An 18,406-nucleotide genomic window follows, 5' to 3' on the forward strand; every position below is an offset into this window, starting at 1 on the left:
CTCTTGGGGCAAATGTGCAATTTCTGATATTAGGCTATGTAAACAACGCAAACCTGACTTGCTCTCTAATAATGTGCAATTTTACTTAAACAGCCGGACTTTGGGAGTGAAAAATGGGTTGACAAAGGAGAGTGATTTGGACTATATCCACTTGTTATTACTGCGGTGTTATAACACTCTGCTTTAAACAGGTAAACAGTACCTTGTAATAAATGAGAACAACAGGTGTAACCGTACAAACTATATAGATGAAAGCTGGTGACAGTTGCAGCCTGAGAATGCTTATAAGTCCAAAGTGCCTGTTGACTAAACTAATGGCAAGCTAAAATGTGAATAAAAGCAATTAACATTTTGCTAAATCAAAGCACGGTGCCAAAATTAACGTGATCACGCTGTAGTATTTCTAAACCTCAAGCTGAGATAACGGCTGAAATTTGGATATACGCGTTGCAAAGTGCCATTCAGAGATCTCAGTAAGCCGGATCAGCGTTCATCACCAAATTGATGGGCTCCAATTGGAAACAGTTTTAAGCCAAACCCACTGTCATATATTCAATAATTAAACATGGACACATTCCTTAATTAAATGGTGCCCTTGGCAGATTAGTAGTGTATTTCGGTCCATTTTGCTTGTGTGACAACTTCTACCAATTAATTGGTTAAAAAAAAGGCCTTTGGGGAGCAAAAACTTAAATATGATGAACGTTGGACTCTAATAATCAAATTTGTTGAGAAATCATGAGAGAGTAGCTCAATTACAACTCTGGTGGGGAAGGTCATTTTTCAATATTAGAAGCAGACAATGTAATAACAAATCAAACACCACAGAAACACACATGTGAATGTGAAAAGGCCTTAAAGGGATAATATGTGTGCATTCATAGCCAACAGTCTATTATCATCATCTGGGCATGGAGACAGACAGACAGGTGTGATGGCTGGAGGCAGCAGCGGCGTACGAGCTGAGCTGTGAACAAGCTGACAGACGTGCAGCATAAACCACCTCCCCCCCCATAGCACCTCCTCCCAGAGGGCCCCGTTCACGTCACCTGCTCCTAATATTGCTGGTGTAGTGGGGGAAAACTTTTAGCCGACAGCATCAATTTTTCATGTTTTCTGTTTACTTCTTTGAACTGACAGCTGACATTGCCCTACATAGACCAAGTACATTTCACAATCTGAGGGCCCATGAAAGCAATTTTGTAATTTCAGCAAGTCCAGATTGCATACATCCCCAGAGTGCATTAGCAGGAATGATGTGCAGTTCTTTCTGAACACAAGAAAAAGAAAGCTGTGGGGGATTGGTGAACATTTGCAGCTATGTTATCAGCAGTCACGGCTGAAGTGATACTCCACCCTAAATCTCTCTTTTAGGTGTCAAACACCCGACTCCCTGTAGACTTTAAAGAGAGCTGTAAAAAGTCTGTAGTTTACAGTTTTCACTGAAATGTAACTAAATACACCACAAAATACACTACAATTTCTGTCTGTTCTTACTGCTCATGTTGTAAGCAGGAGAGAACCACTTTATCCTGACTGTTGTGCCAAATGTTTCACTGCCTACGAACAGAAAGGAGCATGGTAGAGTAGGAATTTTACATGATTTAGCTGTCATGAGCAGGACAAGGTATCATTTGTTTTTGTCCCAGTATCAGTGTCAGTATGATACTGAGGTTTTGACAATGTACCTTCACACACTACTTGTAGAGTTACTAACCTGTTTTGTTTTCATTAAACAAAAACTTGAATGCTAAATGCATCAAAAACAAGTATATTTACATTCAGTATAACGAGTCCAAATCTGACTAAAAGGCCAGCTTCAGTACTACTTCTAGATACGTGGTTCTACATATGTGTATATCTATATCTGCATCCACAAATAATATGACAGTACTTACAGGATTATTTTAGGTGCATTCATGTGTAAGTGGCCCATTTTTATGTTGTCTATCCGAATACTACATTCACAAGGTCATATGTGTGATGAAGTCATTATTGTTAGGTGCAATCATTCCTTCCATCCTTCCTGGCCATGTTGTGTTGGAAAGAAATCTTCTCTTCCCAACGCAAATCCAGTGGAAGTAATGAGGTCCTCACTCTGTGTAAAAAAAAGCATCTAGAAATTCACCTGAAGCTAATATGAGGCCTCTGCAGTCGGATTTAATCAAACCAAGTGGGAATCTTCCAAAGTTTCTGTCTTTTTAGTAAAAAAAACTCTTGTTTCCCCAGGGTGTTTCCTCACTGAGCTGCAGCGGAGGGACACTAACACATAGCGAGTGAATTTTGTGCTAAAAATATTATAAATTTGGAACATTCTCACTGATTTGACTAACTGAGGCTGCTGAAGTGCATCATGTAACTTTGCATTGTTGCACAGACTGAGGACTACCAATTTGTCCTCATTACTTGCGTTAAAATTGTGACTGTTGAGGATGTTTTCACAACCAGGAGGAACATTTGAAGGCCACTTTGACACTTCTTTCAGTATGTTTGTCTATTTGCCACTTTTCTTTGTCTGCCACGCTGCCTTCTGTCTACAAAACAAGCTGCCAGGTCACTGATGTGGCAGTTCTCGGTCTGCACCAACTCCCCCATCTTGGACTGCAGTTGGCAACCGTAGTTGACTATATAATCAAAGGCAGACTTTACTGCATCCTTCTTCTGGTCTGCAGCCTTGGTGAGCTTGACATATTGGCACATTAACCAGTTCTCTACCCGCTGCAGGTTCTATGAGGAGTGGCCTTCCAGCTTGCAGTGGATGTCCTGTAGCCTCATTTATCATCAGTGCGTATGCACAGATATGTGTGAACGAACATTCCTACGCAAAGTATGGAATTTATCAACTTGTACTTATACTTAGGAATGTGCGTAAATATCATAGACTGTATAAAAGATGGACGTAGCTTCCGTGACGTCACCCGTTGGCTTCTGCACTGAGAAAATGAAGCCAGGGTTTTGCTACTTCCTGGTTGACATCTTGGATTTTTGGAGGCAGTGATGCAAAAACTGTCGGAGGGGGGTGGAACCATAGGAGCAGCGATTGGTCAGACGGATTGAGAGGCAGGCCCTCTCTGCCCGCCCACATTTACCGCCTTCTGCTCGCTTCATCTGTATGGTCGCTGCTGACTGTCAAACAAGCCAGCCACGCCCCTTGCCCCGCAAAATTTTGACGATTTTTAAAAAATTCAGTATTGATTTATTTTCAGATTGGCCACCTGATCTCTGGACTTGACCATGAAAACTAATAAGAAAAAAATCCTGAGCTGTAGGAATGCAGTATTTCGTGATCTGTGATCACTTCTTTTCCAATTCATTTCTATGGGAGCCAGGGCTTTTTGGAGCCAGGACTAGTGGACGTAATGGTATTGCAGGTTTTTGACACTTTCGGGTTGGCTTCATTTTTCAGGGCCGGTTGCTACGTCCATCTTTTATACAGTCTATGGTAAATATACGCACAACTCTGACCATGCCTACGCACATAATTTAGCAATAGAATAGTGAAACTACCAATAGAAAGCATTCGGGGATTTTAACCACCGGCACATTCCAGCGTGAGGCTGGAGACATATGCCTTTCCCAGCCATCAATGAGCAGGATCAAGTCGACAGTGTTGAATGCCATAACTCCCCTGGTCCCAGCCGACATCCAGTTCCCTTACAGCCATCACCAACAAGCCCAAATCAAACGGGGACTTAACGCTGTCGCTGGATTCCCAAACATATGTGGAGCCATAGACTGCACCCACAAAGCAATCAAAGCAGCGTCACTAACTGAACTTAATTTTGTAAATAGAAAAGGGTTTCATTCAATCAACGTACAGATAATTTGTGATGCACATTTGTCGCTATCCAACGTTGTCGCCCGGTGGCCTGGAGGAACGCACAACTCATTCATTGAGCACAACAGCTCTGTGGGTCTCCAAGCAGGAGCTGTTGAAGATGGCTGGCTTATTGGTGAGTGTTACAGAGTGTGGAAATGTTTTTGCTGGACTTAGTATGATTATTAAAACATCTCATCTGTAGGTGATCGGGGTCATCCACTGGGTGAATGATCGGTATTAATTGGTCCTTGTCCAGTTTCAGTCATTTCTCTTTTATGGGCTGTGATGCGTTTTTTAACATCAAACCACTTTTTAAAAATTTTGCCGGCAGTCTCTCCTCTGACCCATCTCTTGTACGCATGAAATTTAGACTGTGCGTAAGTACAAAAAAATCTATATTTATCAAACGCGCATACAAGGGTCGTACGCACATCAGAATTTAGAACCTTTTGTATGCACTGATCCTAAATGAGGCCCCTGGAGAGCAGAACAAGAACTACAGTTGCCAGTTGCAGTCAATGACAGTGGAGCTGAAGTCCATCTGCAGGACAAAAGACTCACTGGAGAGGTAACTGAATGACATGAAGGACGGCTGCAGCAGCGTCCTGGTCAATCCGCTGGTGTGGAGTCACAAGACAGGATGGGCCTGCACTAGCTGGTTAAGAGCAACCAAATTTTCAAAATAAAATACAAATACCCCCTTAATATGGTGGCCTGGACAGTTCCTTTGAAAATTAAGACTGTTCATGATATAAGATCGTCAGGTCGGCCAACCCTAGATACTTTATGACAGAACGTTGTAATGAGGTTTGATGGGGTTCAAGACTTAAAGACTGGAGTGTGTTAGTGTACTTATTTAGAGTTTGTCATTTGACAGTAGCTGAACACAAATGCGTAACAAAAATTCCATATCATCTGGCCTCCTGACAGTGCAGTCAATAATGCATTTACATCTGTTGGATTAGTGATGAACAGAGGATGGGCCAGGGAGGGCCATCAATTTTAAAGTATCTGAATGAAGTCATCCTTTTTTCATTCCCAGCATGTTGCCGAACTGTTGCAGCAGATGAGCTCATGTTTTTTAAAACAAGGATTAAACCCAGTCAGAACATTGGACAGACCTTTTGAGATGACTGTCCCTTTCATGGGACAGCCAACCCGTCCCTGATGCTGACTAATTTGCTGTATCCAAAAGATGGCCAGCTACACATTTATTCCTTTTTTATCCTGTCAGCTTTGGTTTGTAATAAAGCCTTCATCTATCTTCAAAGATGGCAGCGTCTCGTATTGATTGATGTTGTACATTTTTTCCCTTTTTTTAATGCAACATGTTTTTGGGGAGCAGATGGATTGATGTGATGTTCTTTCCTTTGGATAACTGATCCACTGGGCTGTGCTGCTGTCGAAGCCTGGTCTAATTGACTATCGAGGGGATACCATCAAATTGTCGTCCTGAGGCTTGAGTCATCGTTAAGCAGCAGAGCATTGATTTGTGTCCATCTAAAGGTTTTACTGACACAGTGGTGGGCCTGAGTCTGAAACCAGGTGGAAAGCCATGGCGATGCATGCTGCAGTCTCAATGGGCTCTAATGTCAACTAATTAAGTTTGGCTTGCGTGAAGATAAGATTGACTACATTCTGCTTCATTGCACGTTTTACCAGATATTTTAAGACCTCATTCTTCTCCTTTCTTAATTATTTTCATACAGATATTTTTTTAATAGCCCCAGCTAATACTGCATTGCACTAAAGTTCACAGGATTTGTGTAAAAGCCCTGTTAGCTTGTTAGGCAGGACAACACGTCTTTGCCCCATGCTTCTGCCCTCTACCTGACATTGTTATTAGTAGAGCAAATACCAGAGGCGACAGCGCAAACACACAGAAATGCCAAATGTCAATCAGCAGGCTCGCCCTGACCTCAGTGGATGCCCCACTGTAAAAGGGAAGTAGGAAGAGGAGATATGAGAGGATGTTAGCAGCCGGTGTACATGTTCCCCCTCAGTCTTAATTCCCTGGATGGTGCAGGAGGTTACACCACATTAGCCTGTCCAGACGTATGTCTCTCACTTACTCAAATTTAAATTACATTTGTCCTTTTTTCAAAATGTGTCAATGTGAACACAGTGTCTGTCACATACTGTCAGACACTGGAGAGAGATAACTCTGCTGAACTTCAGGAGCACTGTTGGGCTACTAAACTTAAAAATGGGACTATTTCAGGAATACATAAAAATTATGAGGCTGTTTATTGTGTTACAAACTGAAAAGTGATATTTCACATATCCAGGGCTCTGTACAAGACTGTCAGTTGGAACATGGCTAACGTTTGGATAGTCATGAAGCTCTCCTTGCAGAATTATCAGTGTAAAAGACAAGTACAAAGCCTGTGTCATAAAGGAATAAATAAAAAGAAGCCAACTATGCCAAGGAGCATTTCAGGGAAAATTCGTGTCACTGAACCTAAAATTCTGTTACATGTGCTGCATACATAGTGGAAGCTTGAGGTTATGCTTCATAAAAACCTGATAATACACTTAGCAATTTGAATCAAATTATGCTTTGGATGCAAAGAGAATGCTGGATGTTTCACCATTTTTGGTGCTGTGTTTTGTTCTGAACTGCTACAAACTTCACCAGTAAGAACTTAGAATACTTGATACAAATTATATATTGTATGTTGAGAAAAATCAAACTATTAATGGAAACCACCTAACAATGCTTCTTTTCTGACATGTAACTGTCTCATCAATACTTATTGAATCATGACATTTCAGGTGCACTGGGATATCGTACTGGTAAAGTCTCTCTTCTGTTTCTACTATATGCCAGTTCAACATTTAACAGCCGGACAGGATATATACTGTAGATATCAATGATTCCTCATCAAAAATTCCTCCTCATATTGGGGGAGTATTGGAGACTTTGGCTGCTCAGCCGATACACACTACAGCGTTCAAAGCCAAATACATTGTCTGTTGTGACTGAAAACTCTTCATTTTGCCTGTGTAGACACTTGATTTCAAGTAAAGTATACTGCCAGACTGTAAGCCTGACATTACAATTGTTTTTTTCATTTTATTTACATGAACATTCTGCTTTCTTCCTCTAACCTTCCATAAAAGGCTCCACTCAACCTTCATATCCCCTCTTATCCACCTGAGCCTGCTAGGTGCATCTTGTATGCTCGGTTCAGGCACCAGCCAGGTTTAAAAAAAAAAAAAAAATTCTGCATCAGTTCAGATGAAGCTGAAGAACACACCCACGTTTCCCAAAAGAGGGCAATTACAGCACTTCGGTGTGTGTAACCATGCACACATGCCATCATGAGCGAGACACACTCACACACGTACAGGAACACATTAAGCACCACATACTTTCACAGCAGATGGTTTGGAGAAGATGCCAGCAACTTACAGCACAGCTCAGCCTAGCAGACAGCAGTACCACAGAGTGTGGAGATGACAAAGGAAGCAATCCAGAACAAAAAAAGTACATTTGCGAGAGATAGCACTGACTGTGTTATGATGAGGTACATTTTACTGTGATCGTACTGTGAGAGTGTGTGTGGCTGAAAACAATCAGACCAGGAGAAGCTGAAGCACAAAACACACATGAAAACATGCATTGACTCCCTGGAGGGTGCATTTAAGGCAGCAATGAACAGCAGATCTGCCATGCTGAAAGGACAGAAGAAGGCAATTACAGTTGAACGTCCTTCCAGGTTGTGGCCGGGGGAGAGATAGAGAGCGAGACAGAGTGTGTGTGTGTCTCAGTGGGAGGCTGGAGGACTACAGGACAGGAGCAGAGAGACCCATCTGCTGCTGGTTGTGACCAATCTGCTCCATCTCTCCATCTCTCAGTATCTTTCTCTCTCTCTCTCTCTCTCGAGCTCCATCTCTCTCTCTCACACACTCTAAAACCACCAGGAAGAGGACAACGTTTACTTCCCCACACCACTGTATGTGTGTGTGTGTGTGTGTGTGTGTGTGTGTGTGTGTGTTGTGTATATGTGTGTATGTCCTGACCTTTTCTTGCCAGTGTAGGATGCCAATAATGACAAGGATGAAGACACAGACTCCGATCAGTGCGATGGCTGTCAGCAACACGCTGTTGCTTGGAGTAAGGTACAACTTAGCACTCCAACTAAAGAAAGCAAAAGGAAGAGAGAAAGGGGGGAGAAATGAAGACTGGCCATATGCTGTTTTATATTTCATCATGGTTTTATTTGACAGAAAAACAATGTAATTACCAAATGGTTCACATTAGCAGAGACTATGTCCTAATTAAGTTAAAATAGATACATGAGCAGCTCTTTCACTTTCTTGTCAGAGCTGAACAGAATGAGGAACTGCTCTGTTTTCAGTTTCCGAGAACTTTTATGTGCTTCCAGAAATCCAAGCACTTTGATTTATTAAATTTATCATGTCGCAATTCCTTGTCTCACACTGTATGTGAGAAGAATACCAAGGCAACTGTTTTTTTTATTCTCAGATCTTTGTTCAACAACGGTGTGTGCTGGCAAACCTGGCAAGTACACAAGTGTGATGCGGCTATATGGAGGAGGGTGTGTATCTCTGTTTGTCTGAGCTGAAATAGCCATCTGGAGCTCCTCCTGTGGTTTGAGTTACATGTTAACAGCGTGATGATAACATGAGACCACATGCTGCGAGGTGATAGTGTGTGTGTGTGCATTTGTGTGTGTTACATCTAGGCATTATTTGTGAAGATACGCCACAGAGACACTATCTGTGTCGAGCTCGGATAACAATACCTTGCCATTAAGAGGCATCAGATGAGGTGGTTAAAGTGTTGAATGGTGTCCATAGCAACAAGCATCAACAGGTTCTGCCAGCAATTTATACCACTGTGAAAGAGTAAACTGGCTACTTGTGATCACTCTATGTTGTAATATTAACATTGTATTGTTGTAATTACTGGTATGAGTACCTGCGGGGCTTATTGTGTGGGAAGGGCATGACAATAAGCTGCGAGTTGGGAATGATGGCCGTCCACTCCTGCTTCCTTATTTCCTGAAAAGAGAAGAACACATGAGCTCAGTATACACAGAAATGGCAATACACAACAGTACCATATATACGATTGCATACAGATTTCCATAAGATACACACACAGACACACACACACACTCTGAATATGTATGTTAAGTCCTCTGAGGCAGAGCAATAGGGTTCCATGGTTTTCTTTAGCCACTGTGGAGTGGCTATTTTAAGCCATGCATTTAAGACACAGTCAGCCTGCTACATGAAATAAATTACTCTGGCTGTGGTGAGCAACACTGTTTTTTTTCCTGGTGTGTGTATGTTTGTGTGCATGTGAGTGTGTATATTTGCATGTATGATTAAGTATTTCTGTGGCGGTTGTGAGAGAGTTCAGCCATCTGCAGAAGTAATAATCTCAGTCTCTGTCTTGATAAAATATACATCGTCTTTTCTCATCCTGTAACGCAACTCATCACAGTACAGCAGTGCAGCGGTTTGCTTTGAAGATTGAATTCATAGGAGAAAAATACAATCACTAACTACGTGTAAGCATGCAAGTAAAAATACGCACTAACTCTCAGTCACTTAAGAAAGGTAATTCCAGCAATGGGCTGACAATATCACATCTGAAGAAAAAGGCTGTGAGCAAAAGACAACAGATTCTACGGCTAGAGCACATAAAGTAGGCCAAGAAAGAGATTAATGTAAAGATTAGGATGCATTATTGGATATTCGTACAAAATTTCAGCATATTTTGAAAAAAAATTGATATGTCATAGTTCTTGCTTTATTTTTTCCACTACATTTGTCTCCTATGTCTTATTTAGAACTTGCAGAGTGAATGCCGAACCTATATTTATGCACGAGTGATCATTGAAGGGCGACCCGGTTTTTCAACGGCATTGACTCAAATTACAAAAGCAAAGAGAAAAGACAGAAAAATAAACAACAAAGAGATGATAACAGCATTACTACAGTTGGTTATTTCAAAAACATTTACATTTTCTGGTTAGGAAAATACAGGTATGTGAGAAACCTTAAAACTCAACACAGAAAATATTTAATTCATACATTAATTATTTAAAATGCAAAATAAAACACTGATGTAACTATTAAACACAACGTGTTGCAGGTTTAAAACCAAATATCTGAAATGTCCAATAAATCTAAGTGTATTCATTTTAAGTAAGTGTTGTATTTTGTTTCAGCAGTCAGGTGCAACAAAAAACAAAAGCAAGCTCGTGTGTCCTTGTTTTCTGTGTTCAGTTCATCTTGTTAATGTTACAGTGAACATACAAAGTGATGGTAACACAGTGGATTATAGTGGAGACATTTGACACGCCCTCGTAGTTCAGTTTCCACTCAGACTGCCTGGTCAGACCTCCGTCAGCACCGTGTGATACAAAGGGTTAAAACTCTATTTAGTGCAGAACAGAACACAATAGAATAGAATATATCCTTGGAAACGTTTGATCAACCACCAATACCAACAGAAGAAACAGATGAGCAATTAGTAAAACAATCACAAAATCAGTGTCATATTACGCACTAAGAGCAGTTCATGTCAATGTCTCTAAATTAAAATCTCTTCAGTCAACCTGCAGAGTTAAGAACACTGATGAGATCTGGGCTGAAGAATTTCTTAAATACATTGTTGGTTGTCAGACTAGTCTCAGAAGTTTCCTAGCTCTTTTTTGTGTGAACAATCTAAACACACTGAGCCAGTTTCACATGTTTACACCTGGAAGCTGCACAATACAACCACAGCCTGACCTGCTGGCCGCCAAGCAGCTCCACTGGGTCTAGTGAGGTTACAGGCCTTGCAGAAGGGCACCTCAGTGGTGATAATGAGGGCGAGGGGGCAAATTGTTCTTTCTCACTTTTCCAGCCCAGATTGGGAGTGTGGACAATTTTGTTGGACCTGGGGGAAAACCAAACGCAAATCCTTGCAACTTCCACCAGGCCACTGGTGCAATTAGCCAAAATGTGCAGCGGTGTGCCTTTACCAGAGAATTCTGGTTTATTTCAACCTGCCACATCAGCCTTCAATAAGGCTTGAGCGGCTCTGTGGCTCATGCTAACTTTGCACTTCCACTGTAGAGAATCAGGGAAAAAAGGCGTCGCACAAAACAGCAAAGAACGCTGTTTATGGGGGCCATTAGCATGAGCTCCCTGCTGCTTTCCAAAACCATTTGTTTTCAAGTCTGACTGAAAGTAAACACAGAAATTAGGGAGGCTGTTGATCCGTCTTCCAGAGCGGCGGAGTGAAAAAGGGAGACTAGCAGCACATAAGCTGGAGTTTGATTGGGGAGCAAGTGCAAAGACGTGCCTCAGGGTGATGAGGTGGAGCCTTGAACAGGCTGACCATTAGCGGAGCCTGTTAGAAAACAGAGCACATACAAACTGGTGTTCCTGCACTCACTGCTCTGCTTCTGACTTTTGGGCACAGACTGAGACCTGTTGATGTCAGACTTTGAGAATGTGGTTGAAGAAAACAAGAAGTCTCTTTAAATACAGGTGGACCATGAAGCTGAAGTCAGTATTAAAGACTGTATATTCAAGAAGGAGCAAAACTTAAAATGGAATGCTTAGACAGATTTAACTATTTAAACTCAAACTGTTCAGTTTCTAAACACTTGCTGGCAGCTCTGTGTTTGAGAGCAGTGCGACTTTGCATAATTTCAAGTTTCATTTATAGTAGTTTGCTGCCTTTGGGCTCAGCATCCAGTGATGACAGCTGACATTAGACTGACACATACTGTATTTAGCATTTGCATACAACAATGCTTTGATTTCTGGAAAAACCCAGCATCATCATCAGTTTTTGTAAGATTTCTTATCCACATTTTTCTGGGCTTGTCTTGATTTAACCCCAGTTCAAGGCATCCAAAGTTGTACATAGGCTCATTAGGGGGTAAGAGTTCAGACACATAAATAATAGAGGCGGTAGCATATCAATGATTTAATGTCCATAATCGTGCTTTTAGCTGAGAGGAATTAACATTTCCAGTTGAACATTTGGCAGAACCTGGGAGTGCCAGTGCTCTTTAATTGTGAGTCTTCGTTCTTCATCAATTGAGAGGAACTACATCTCGCAGCTATTTTGAATAAGCGCGCAGCGACAGCATTGCTTTTTACATAACAAGCACATTCTCGCCGCCAGCCATTGTCGCTTAGCTCTTGGAAAGCACTGCCTTCGGTGCGGCAACTGGCGGGGGAGCAGAGCTGGAGACGAGTCAGCCTCCACTACCGCTGCCTGGGAGCAGATCCGATCTGGCTGTTTGGAAGAGAAAAGTGTTCCTAAGTCTTCAGAGAGAAAGAGAGATACTCTGGTTCAAAGCCAGGGAAACTGGCACACTATGAGAAAGCGAGGGAGACGGATGCAGAGATGGAGGGTGAGGGAGACAGAGAGAGAGTGAGAGTGACAAGTAGGGGACTGATTAGTGAAGTAAACCACTTTGAGCAGCAAAGGGAATCCCCTGGGTGGAAGATAAGTGAACAGGAGGAGAGAGACTCACAGAGAAAGATGAGGAGGGGGCGAATAAAAAAGAGGAATGATTGGACAGAAGATGGAAGATATCCAAGTAGATTTTACAAAACCTCTCCTTCTGTGAAACAGCAGGCAGAAAGTCTCATTGTGGAGGAGAGATTGTAAAGAGCACAGCAGGCAGATAGCAAGATAACGGGAAGGAAATAAAGACTGAAAGAAAGCAAAAATGAGAGCAAGATGGATCAAGAGAGCTAACAAACACAAAGATCCAAACCTGCCAACTGAGCAGGGTGGAGTAGCAGTCAGGATTTCTAAACCTTGTGCTTTCTGCTTCCTTCTGCTTTCACAAGCGCCTCCTCCTCATTACAGGTAGATCTGGTGGAGTTACCCTACTCTCCAGTCCCTCTGGGTAAAAAAAATCTACTCGGCATAATGGGCGGCATCTTTAGGCATTCATTAATTCACTTTGTAGAAGGAATGGGCGAGGAGGAGGAAAAATGAAAGAAAAAAAAAAGATCACAGTCCTTTGCATAGCAAAAAGGAGCATGCAGAAAAGGGACAATAAAGCAGCTTGTTTGAGATGAGTGTTCTTGGTGCACTACAGCTTCTGAGTCGCGGGCCGAGCTATCTGCAATTCTAATCAGCTGCTTGACGAAGACCTTGGTACCACACGGGAGGGGAAAAAGGAACCCTGTCGTGCCTAATATTCAGAGTGACAAGTACAACGTGAGAAAGAAAGCAGAGCTGGAGATGAATGTGGAGATCGTGAGAGAGCTCAACTGAAGACAGCTGACATTTGAGGTAGTCAAGTGTAGAAGTGTAAGCGATGAATAGATTAAAAGCATAAAAACAATCAATTATTTACTGTATCAGTATAATGCTCTCTTGTTGTATGAGAGGAGGCACACATTGGCTGTATTTAAATGTCTTTCATACATTGTCTACTCGCAGGGCTGTTAAACAAATCTGTGTGAAACAGGGATGTTGCTAGTTGTGCTCCATTGAGGAATCTGCTGCACCTTTATCATTTGTCCAGATGACGGCATCAATGATCCTATACATTAAAAGAGAGCTGTATAATGTGTCTGCCATAAAGCACATCTGCTTCGGATCTGTGTCAACTGTTGGTCTTCAGTCTTTCTTTAAAAATTGGTGTATATGGAAACAAGCTTTTTCACACCTCGATTCTACTCTCGCCTCTAGTGAGATGTGGGCCGCAAAATATGGTTCTTTAAAAGTAGCTGCAATCAAAACATTGTTTACAACACCTGAAAAAATACTTAGTTCGTCCTCATTACGCAGGAAAAGCTGAGGCAAAAGAAACTGTGAAAATCCTGCAAAAATAAAATACTGCTTGCTTGTGTTTAAGAGAACTATGTATAGCTCAACAAGCAAACGATTTTCATTAGAAAATTGGTGAGAATGAAGAACAGATTGGTGTTGTCTCGAATGTGAGAATGACAGATTTCTGACATATTCTTGTTATGTGTTACCCTCATGTGCAAAAAAATCTAAGCACACATTATAAGCAGCCAGTTGGTATAAACAACAGGTATCACATATTCTCCCACTGCTTGAGTGAGAAACCCCCCAAAAAGCAAGTCAACCAAGCATTAAATGTTTTTGCAAGATTAGTGACACACTGCTGTTCCTGTTCAGCAGTTCTAATTTGATAAGAAAATATATTGTGGGAAATCCCTCATCTAAATCTTCACAAAATACCCGTCAAACTAATGTCACAGTGCTTGGAAGAAATGTGTTATATCCAGCCCATTGCGAAAGAAGCTTGAGCAGAAGGAGAAGAACAACAATCTTACTCTCTGCTCGTGACTTTAAAAGAGCCTAAATTACTTTAACCACAAATGAGTGCATCATTTGATGTTTTTCTTGGAAAGTTTTCTGGTTCTTAACATCATGATCCTGAGGCTTTTTTGCTCCTCTCACAGTCTTTTTTCCCTAGACTTATTGCATAATCATTAAATGTCTCAGTCAAGCATGCCATACTCTGTTAAACTCAGGGTAGGTTAGGCTGCTCACAAATGACTTCATTTGGTATTTAACTACAAACGTTGTATTTACATGCAATGTGTTCCTGAGGGTTTGAAAGGGTGTATGTTGGTGCCCTTCCTTCTTTTTCTCTGTCTGCTGTGAGCACCTTAATAACAGAATTTTCCCCAAATATTCTATGAGCCTATACAGCCTGTAACCTTTCCTGCAGAAGCACTGTCGAGTGTTGAGGTCATGTGACCCGCTCAAATTTCCTCACCGTCTCTCCAGGCTGGCGGGGGATGCCAACAAAAAGGTGGTCAAGGAAGTTGGCGCTGCGTCCGAGGCCCAGTACAGTGTAGGGCAGCTGGAGGGAGAAATGAGCCGACTGGCTCAACTGGCCAGCTGTGGGAGGGAAGACAGAGAAAAAAACAAAGGTTTTTATGGGTATAAAAAGGATAGAATCTTCCCAACAAATACTACATTGTGTCAGAAAATCTCAAACTACTGGATGAATTGTGCTTATGTACGGTACAGACATCTGTGGTCTCCATGATGGATAATACTGACTTTGATGATCTCCTGACTCTTCCTCTGTGGCCACCATGAGGTGGATCATTTTGCTTTTAATGAAATGTCTTGACAACTATTGGATGGATTGAAGTTGGTACAGCTATTCATTTCCCAATCAGAAGGGTAGGTAATCTGGCATCATCAGGTAAAATATTTGAAGTCTTTCTCTGATCATTGATTAATAAAATAAAAACTCATCTCATTTAAATGCTACCTATTCAGAAGTTTGCCCAAATGTTAGGAGGAGTTCTTTACTGCCAAGATGTTGACAGCCACTGTTCAGGAAGCCAATGGGGGACGTCATGGAGAGCTTGTGCATCTTTGTATACAGTTTTAGATGCATATATGCACTGTATGTATAGGTACAAACTATGTGCAAACCTACTTTACACAATGGCAAACTGTAATATTGGAGTAATTTATCCCTACGTGTTTAAGCTGGAAATCAATTCTGAGGAAGAACAGTGATGCAGAAAGCCCCACCACACAAGTTGATAGGATGGGTTCATTAGGTTTGTTTGATATAAAACCCTGAAGATCTGAATGTGTGTTCTTCAGGGTTTTTGTCAAAAGTACACTACAGTTTGAAGGTGGAAATACTCAGCTTTTGCACGGACTGCTTACTTGCTAATGATATGTCTTCCAGCACATAAAAAACACCATACTGGCATGTTAACAAGGTAAAAAACACAAAAACAAAAAACCCAAACTTTTTCACTGAAGTGAATCTTTAACTTGTCCAGTACTTGCAAACAAACAGTCTAAGCTGTAGTTTCTTACTTCTTGTACTTTGTGTTAAGTGATGATTTACAAACGTTGGCACAAATGAACACCAAATTAGGATGGTGTCAGTTTTATTTATTTTTTTGGCCTTTCGTCTTTTATTCAACGGGTAAGTGGAGAGGAAAACAGGAAAGTAAGGAGTAGAGTGGAGGACGACCTCCATCAAATGGTTGTGGGCCAGATTCAAGCCCATGCCCGTTGCGTTGGGCCTGTTCATGGGTCACCTGCTCAACCAGTTGAGCCACCGGGGACCGGCCACAGACTCTCGTTACTGAAATATCGCTACCTTTGAACTACATTTTCACACATTCCCAGTTGTTTGAAATTCAACACACTAGTGTACATAATAGAATAGAATAGAATAGAATAGAATAGAATAGAATAGAATAATTTTATTGATCCCCCATTGTGGGAAATTTACATGCCACAGCAGCATCCAAAAATACAGAAAGAAAAGTACAAGAAAATAACAATAATTAAATAATATGCATCCGTGGTGTCGATACACAGCAGGTCCAAGGCCCGTCTCCAGTTGGGCAGTCTACATACTGGCTGAATGTGGGGAGAGTGATGTATGATTAAAGTCTCCTGAGATGATGATCAGAGACTGAGAGTGTGAATGTTTGCAGCTGGGACACTGAACTATGGATGAGCTCACAGGCTGCAGCAGCATCAACCAAGGGGGGGGGGGATGTAAACCACAATCGCTAGGATGTGCGAAAACTCCCTCGGCAGGTAAAACGGCCGCAAACCAGCCGCCAGCAGTTCAACAACCTTCGTGCAGCGCTGCTCTTTAATGCTAACGTGCCCAGCATTACACCATCTCTCATTCACATTCACACCTTTCTTCTTACCACTTTCCCTCAAGCTCTGGTCCGCTCTGACCAGGTGAAAACCGTCTAAAGTTACGAGCGAGTCCGGCGTGAGTTCGTTCAGCCATGACTCCATGAACAATATGAGGCTGCACTCTCGATACTCCCACTGCAGCCAGGTCAGCGCTGTTAGCTGTTAGCTCTTCCATCCCGTTAGGGAAAGACTTCATGTTTCCCATGATGGTGGACGGATGGATGGCTTGTAGCGTCTCCTCTTCTCCCGACGCTTCACTTTAATGCCAGTATATTTTCATGCTTTTAGGAGGAAAAACATAGAGTCCCCTCATGGTGATCTACAGTGGTCCATCAGGTCCAGAAAAACACAAAGACTAAAAAGAGTTGAACACTAAAGGTCTTCACTTTCCAGCAATTTATAATTCCTACAGTTTGACATAAAGGATGCTTTACAAATATCATGTTTGGCCCACAGCCCTGCTCATGTCTGACCCTGGTCTTACAATCATGTTTTTTGTTTTCAAGGCTTGCAATGAATATTTAATTAATTATATATTATCTTTTATATATATATATTATCGACTATTATTTTTAAAAAATGTTTTACTCAATATTTTTTACACATTCTGTAAACAAGGCATCCCATATTCTTTGTACATTTTCATCCATCCCTTTCTGTGCAATATATCTGACTGGATTACAAACATAACCCCCATTTGCTTTAGTGATGAGTTTAGCTGCAACAGCCCTGCTTTCACTGAGAGACCATTAAGTTCCACATAATGTCATATAATGAGTTGTAATCTCAGCAGTTTTTAAAGACAGATAGGACTAAAATGTACAAGTAAACATAATGAGGAGGATCAGAAGGCAGCACAAGAGAGCCTGAGCTAGAGGGACTGCAGCATGAGACCTTGTGTTCTGACATGAAGACGCATCATAAAAGATACAAATCAGAGTGAGACACCTGAGGCCAGCGCAACACCTCTCCCTGTCTCCTTACCCAACCTCCCTCCTCCTCCATCCTGTAATCTCCCCCTTCTTACTTGCCATTCTCATCCAGCCCTGAGTATTTTGTTTCCTCCTTTCTGCTCATCTCTCCATTTCTTTCCCCTGATACATTGCTCTGATTTGGCCTTTCGCTTCCCCTTCTTCTTCTCCTCCCTCCTCCTCGTCTTCTCTCTCTTTTTCTCTCTCTCTCCCCTACAGCTGCTGTATCTCGCCCACGCCACCCAACTCTGCCAAGTGCAGCCGACATAAATCAACCTCTATGTGGTAAACAAAGAGAGAGAAGGATGGAAGAAGAGAGAGAGAAAGCCTCGAGGCAGTCAGTGATCAGAACTAATGTGGATGGACTGCGTATTGCAGGCCGAGAGGAGCACAACAGCTATGCTTCTTTCTTTGCTTTCTTTAATCTATGCCTCACCTCAGTTTGCTTACAAAAAAAGAAAATTATTTTTCCATGTTACTTCTGATCATCTCACCTGGACTAGGGTCATGTCTGGTCACCTAGATACATCTTTGTATAAAAAAACCTTCATTTTTGCACAAATAGCGCTGCCATTGTATCTTATGGGAACATTGCACATAGGGTACAAATTGATCAGCCAGTGGTCAAAGTGAGTAATTAACCAGCAGTGGTTATTGTATGGTGTTAGAACGGTGTAAGCCTGTCCTTGATGCTCTAATGTGCATGCTCCGTCTCCAATCAGTATGGACGCTCAATTGACACCATCGATTTTTGCCACCTTCTTCCAAAAAAAGCTTTTCATGAGTCATCTCTCTTTATGTCTCTGTATCTTCCTTGCATGCAATTGCTCCATGTGTACTACTTTCTCATCTTTTTCGCGCTGGGTTGCAGTATTGTGAAGAGGCAGCATAATTGCCTTAATCGCATACAGAGAGAGAGAGAGAGAGAAAGAGAGA

At 41.8% G+C, this 18,406-nt stretch overlaps 1 protein-coding gene across 1 annotated transcript in view; it reads right to left on the bottom strand.

Moving 5' to 3' along the window:
- LOC103369364 (T-cell immunomodulatory protein-like) overlaps nucleotides 1-18,406 on the bottom strand; it is a 52,781-nt gene that overhangs the window by 2,304 nt on the left and 32,071 nt on the right. The window contains exons 4-6 of the mRNA XM_008298071.1: nucleotides 14,578-14,702; nucleotides 8,769-8,851; nucleotides 7,847-7,964 (exon numbers count right to left, since the gene is read on the bottom strand). Coding sequence (XP_008296293.1) covers nucleotides 7,847-7,964; nucleotides 8,769-8,851; nucleotides 14,578-14,702 — 326 coding nt within the window. The remainder of the gene's footprint in view (nucleotides 1-7,846; nucleotides 7,965-8,768; nucleotides 8,852-14,577; nucleotides 14,703-18,406) is intronic.

This window comes from Stegastes partitus, unplaced genomic scaffold (genome assembly GCF_000690725.1).
Source record: "Stegastes partitus isolate 25-593 unplaced genomic scaffold, Stegastes_partitus-1.0.2 Scaffold27, whole genome shotgun sequence".
In the NCBI taxonomy this organism is placed as follows: Eukaryota; Metazoa; Chordata; class Actinopteri; family Pomacentridae; genus Stegastes; species Stegastes partitus.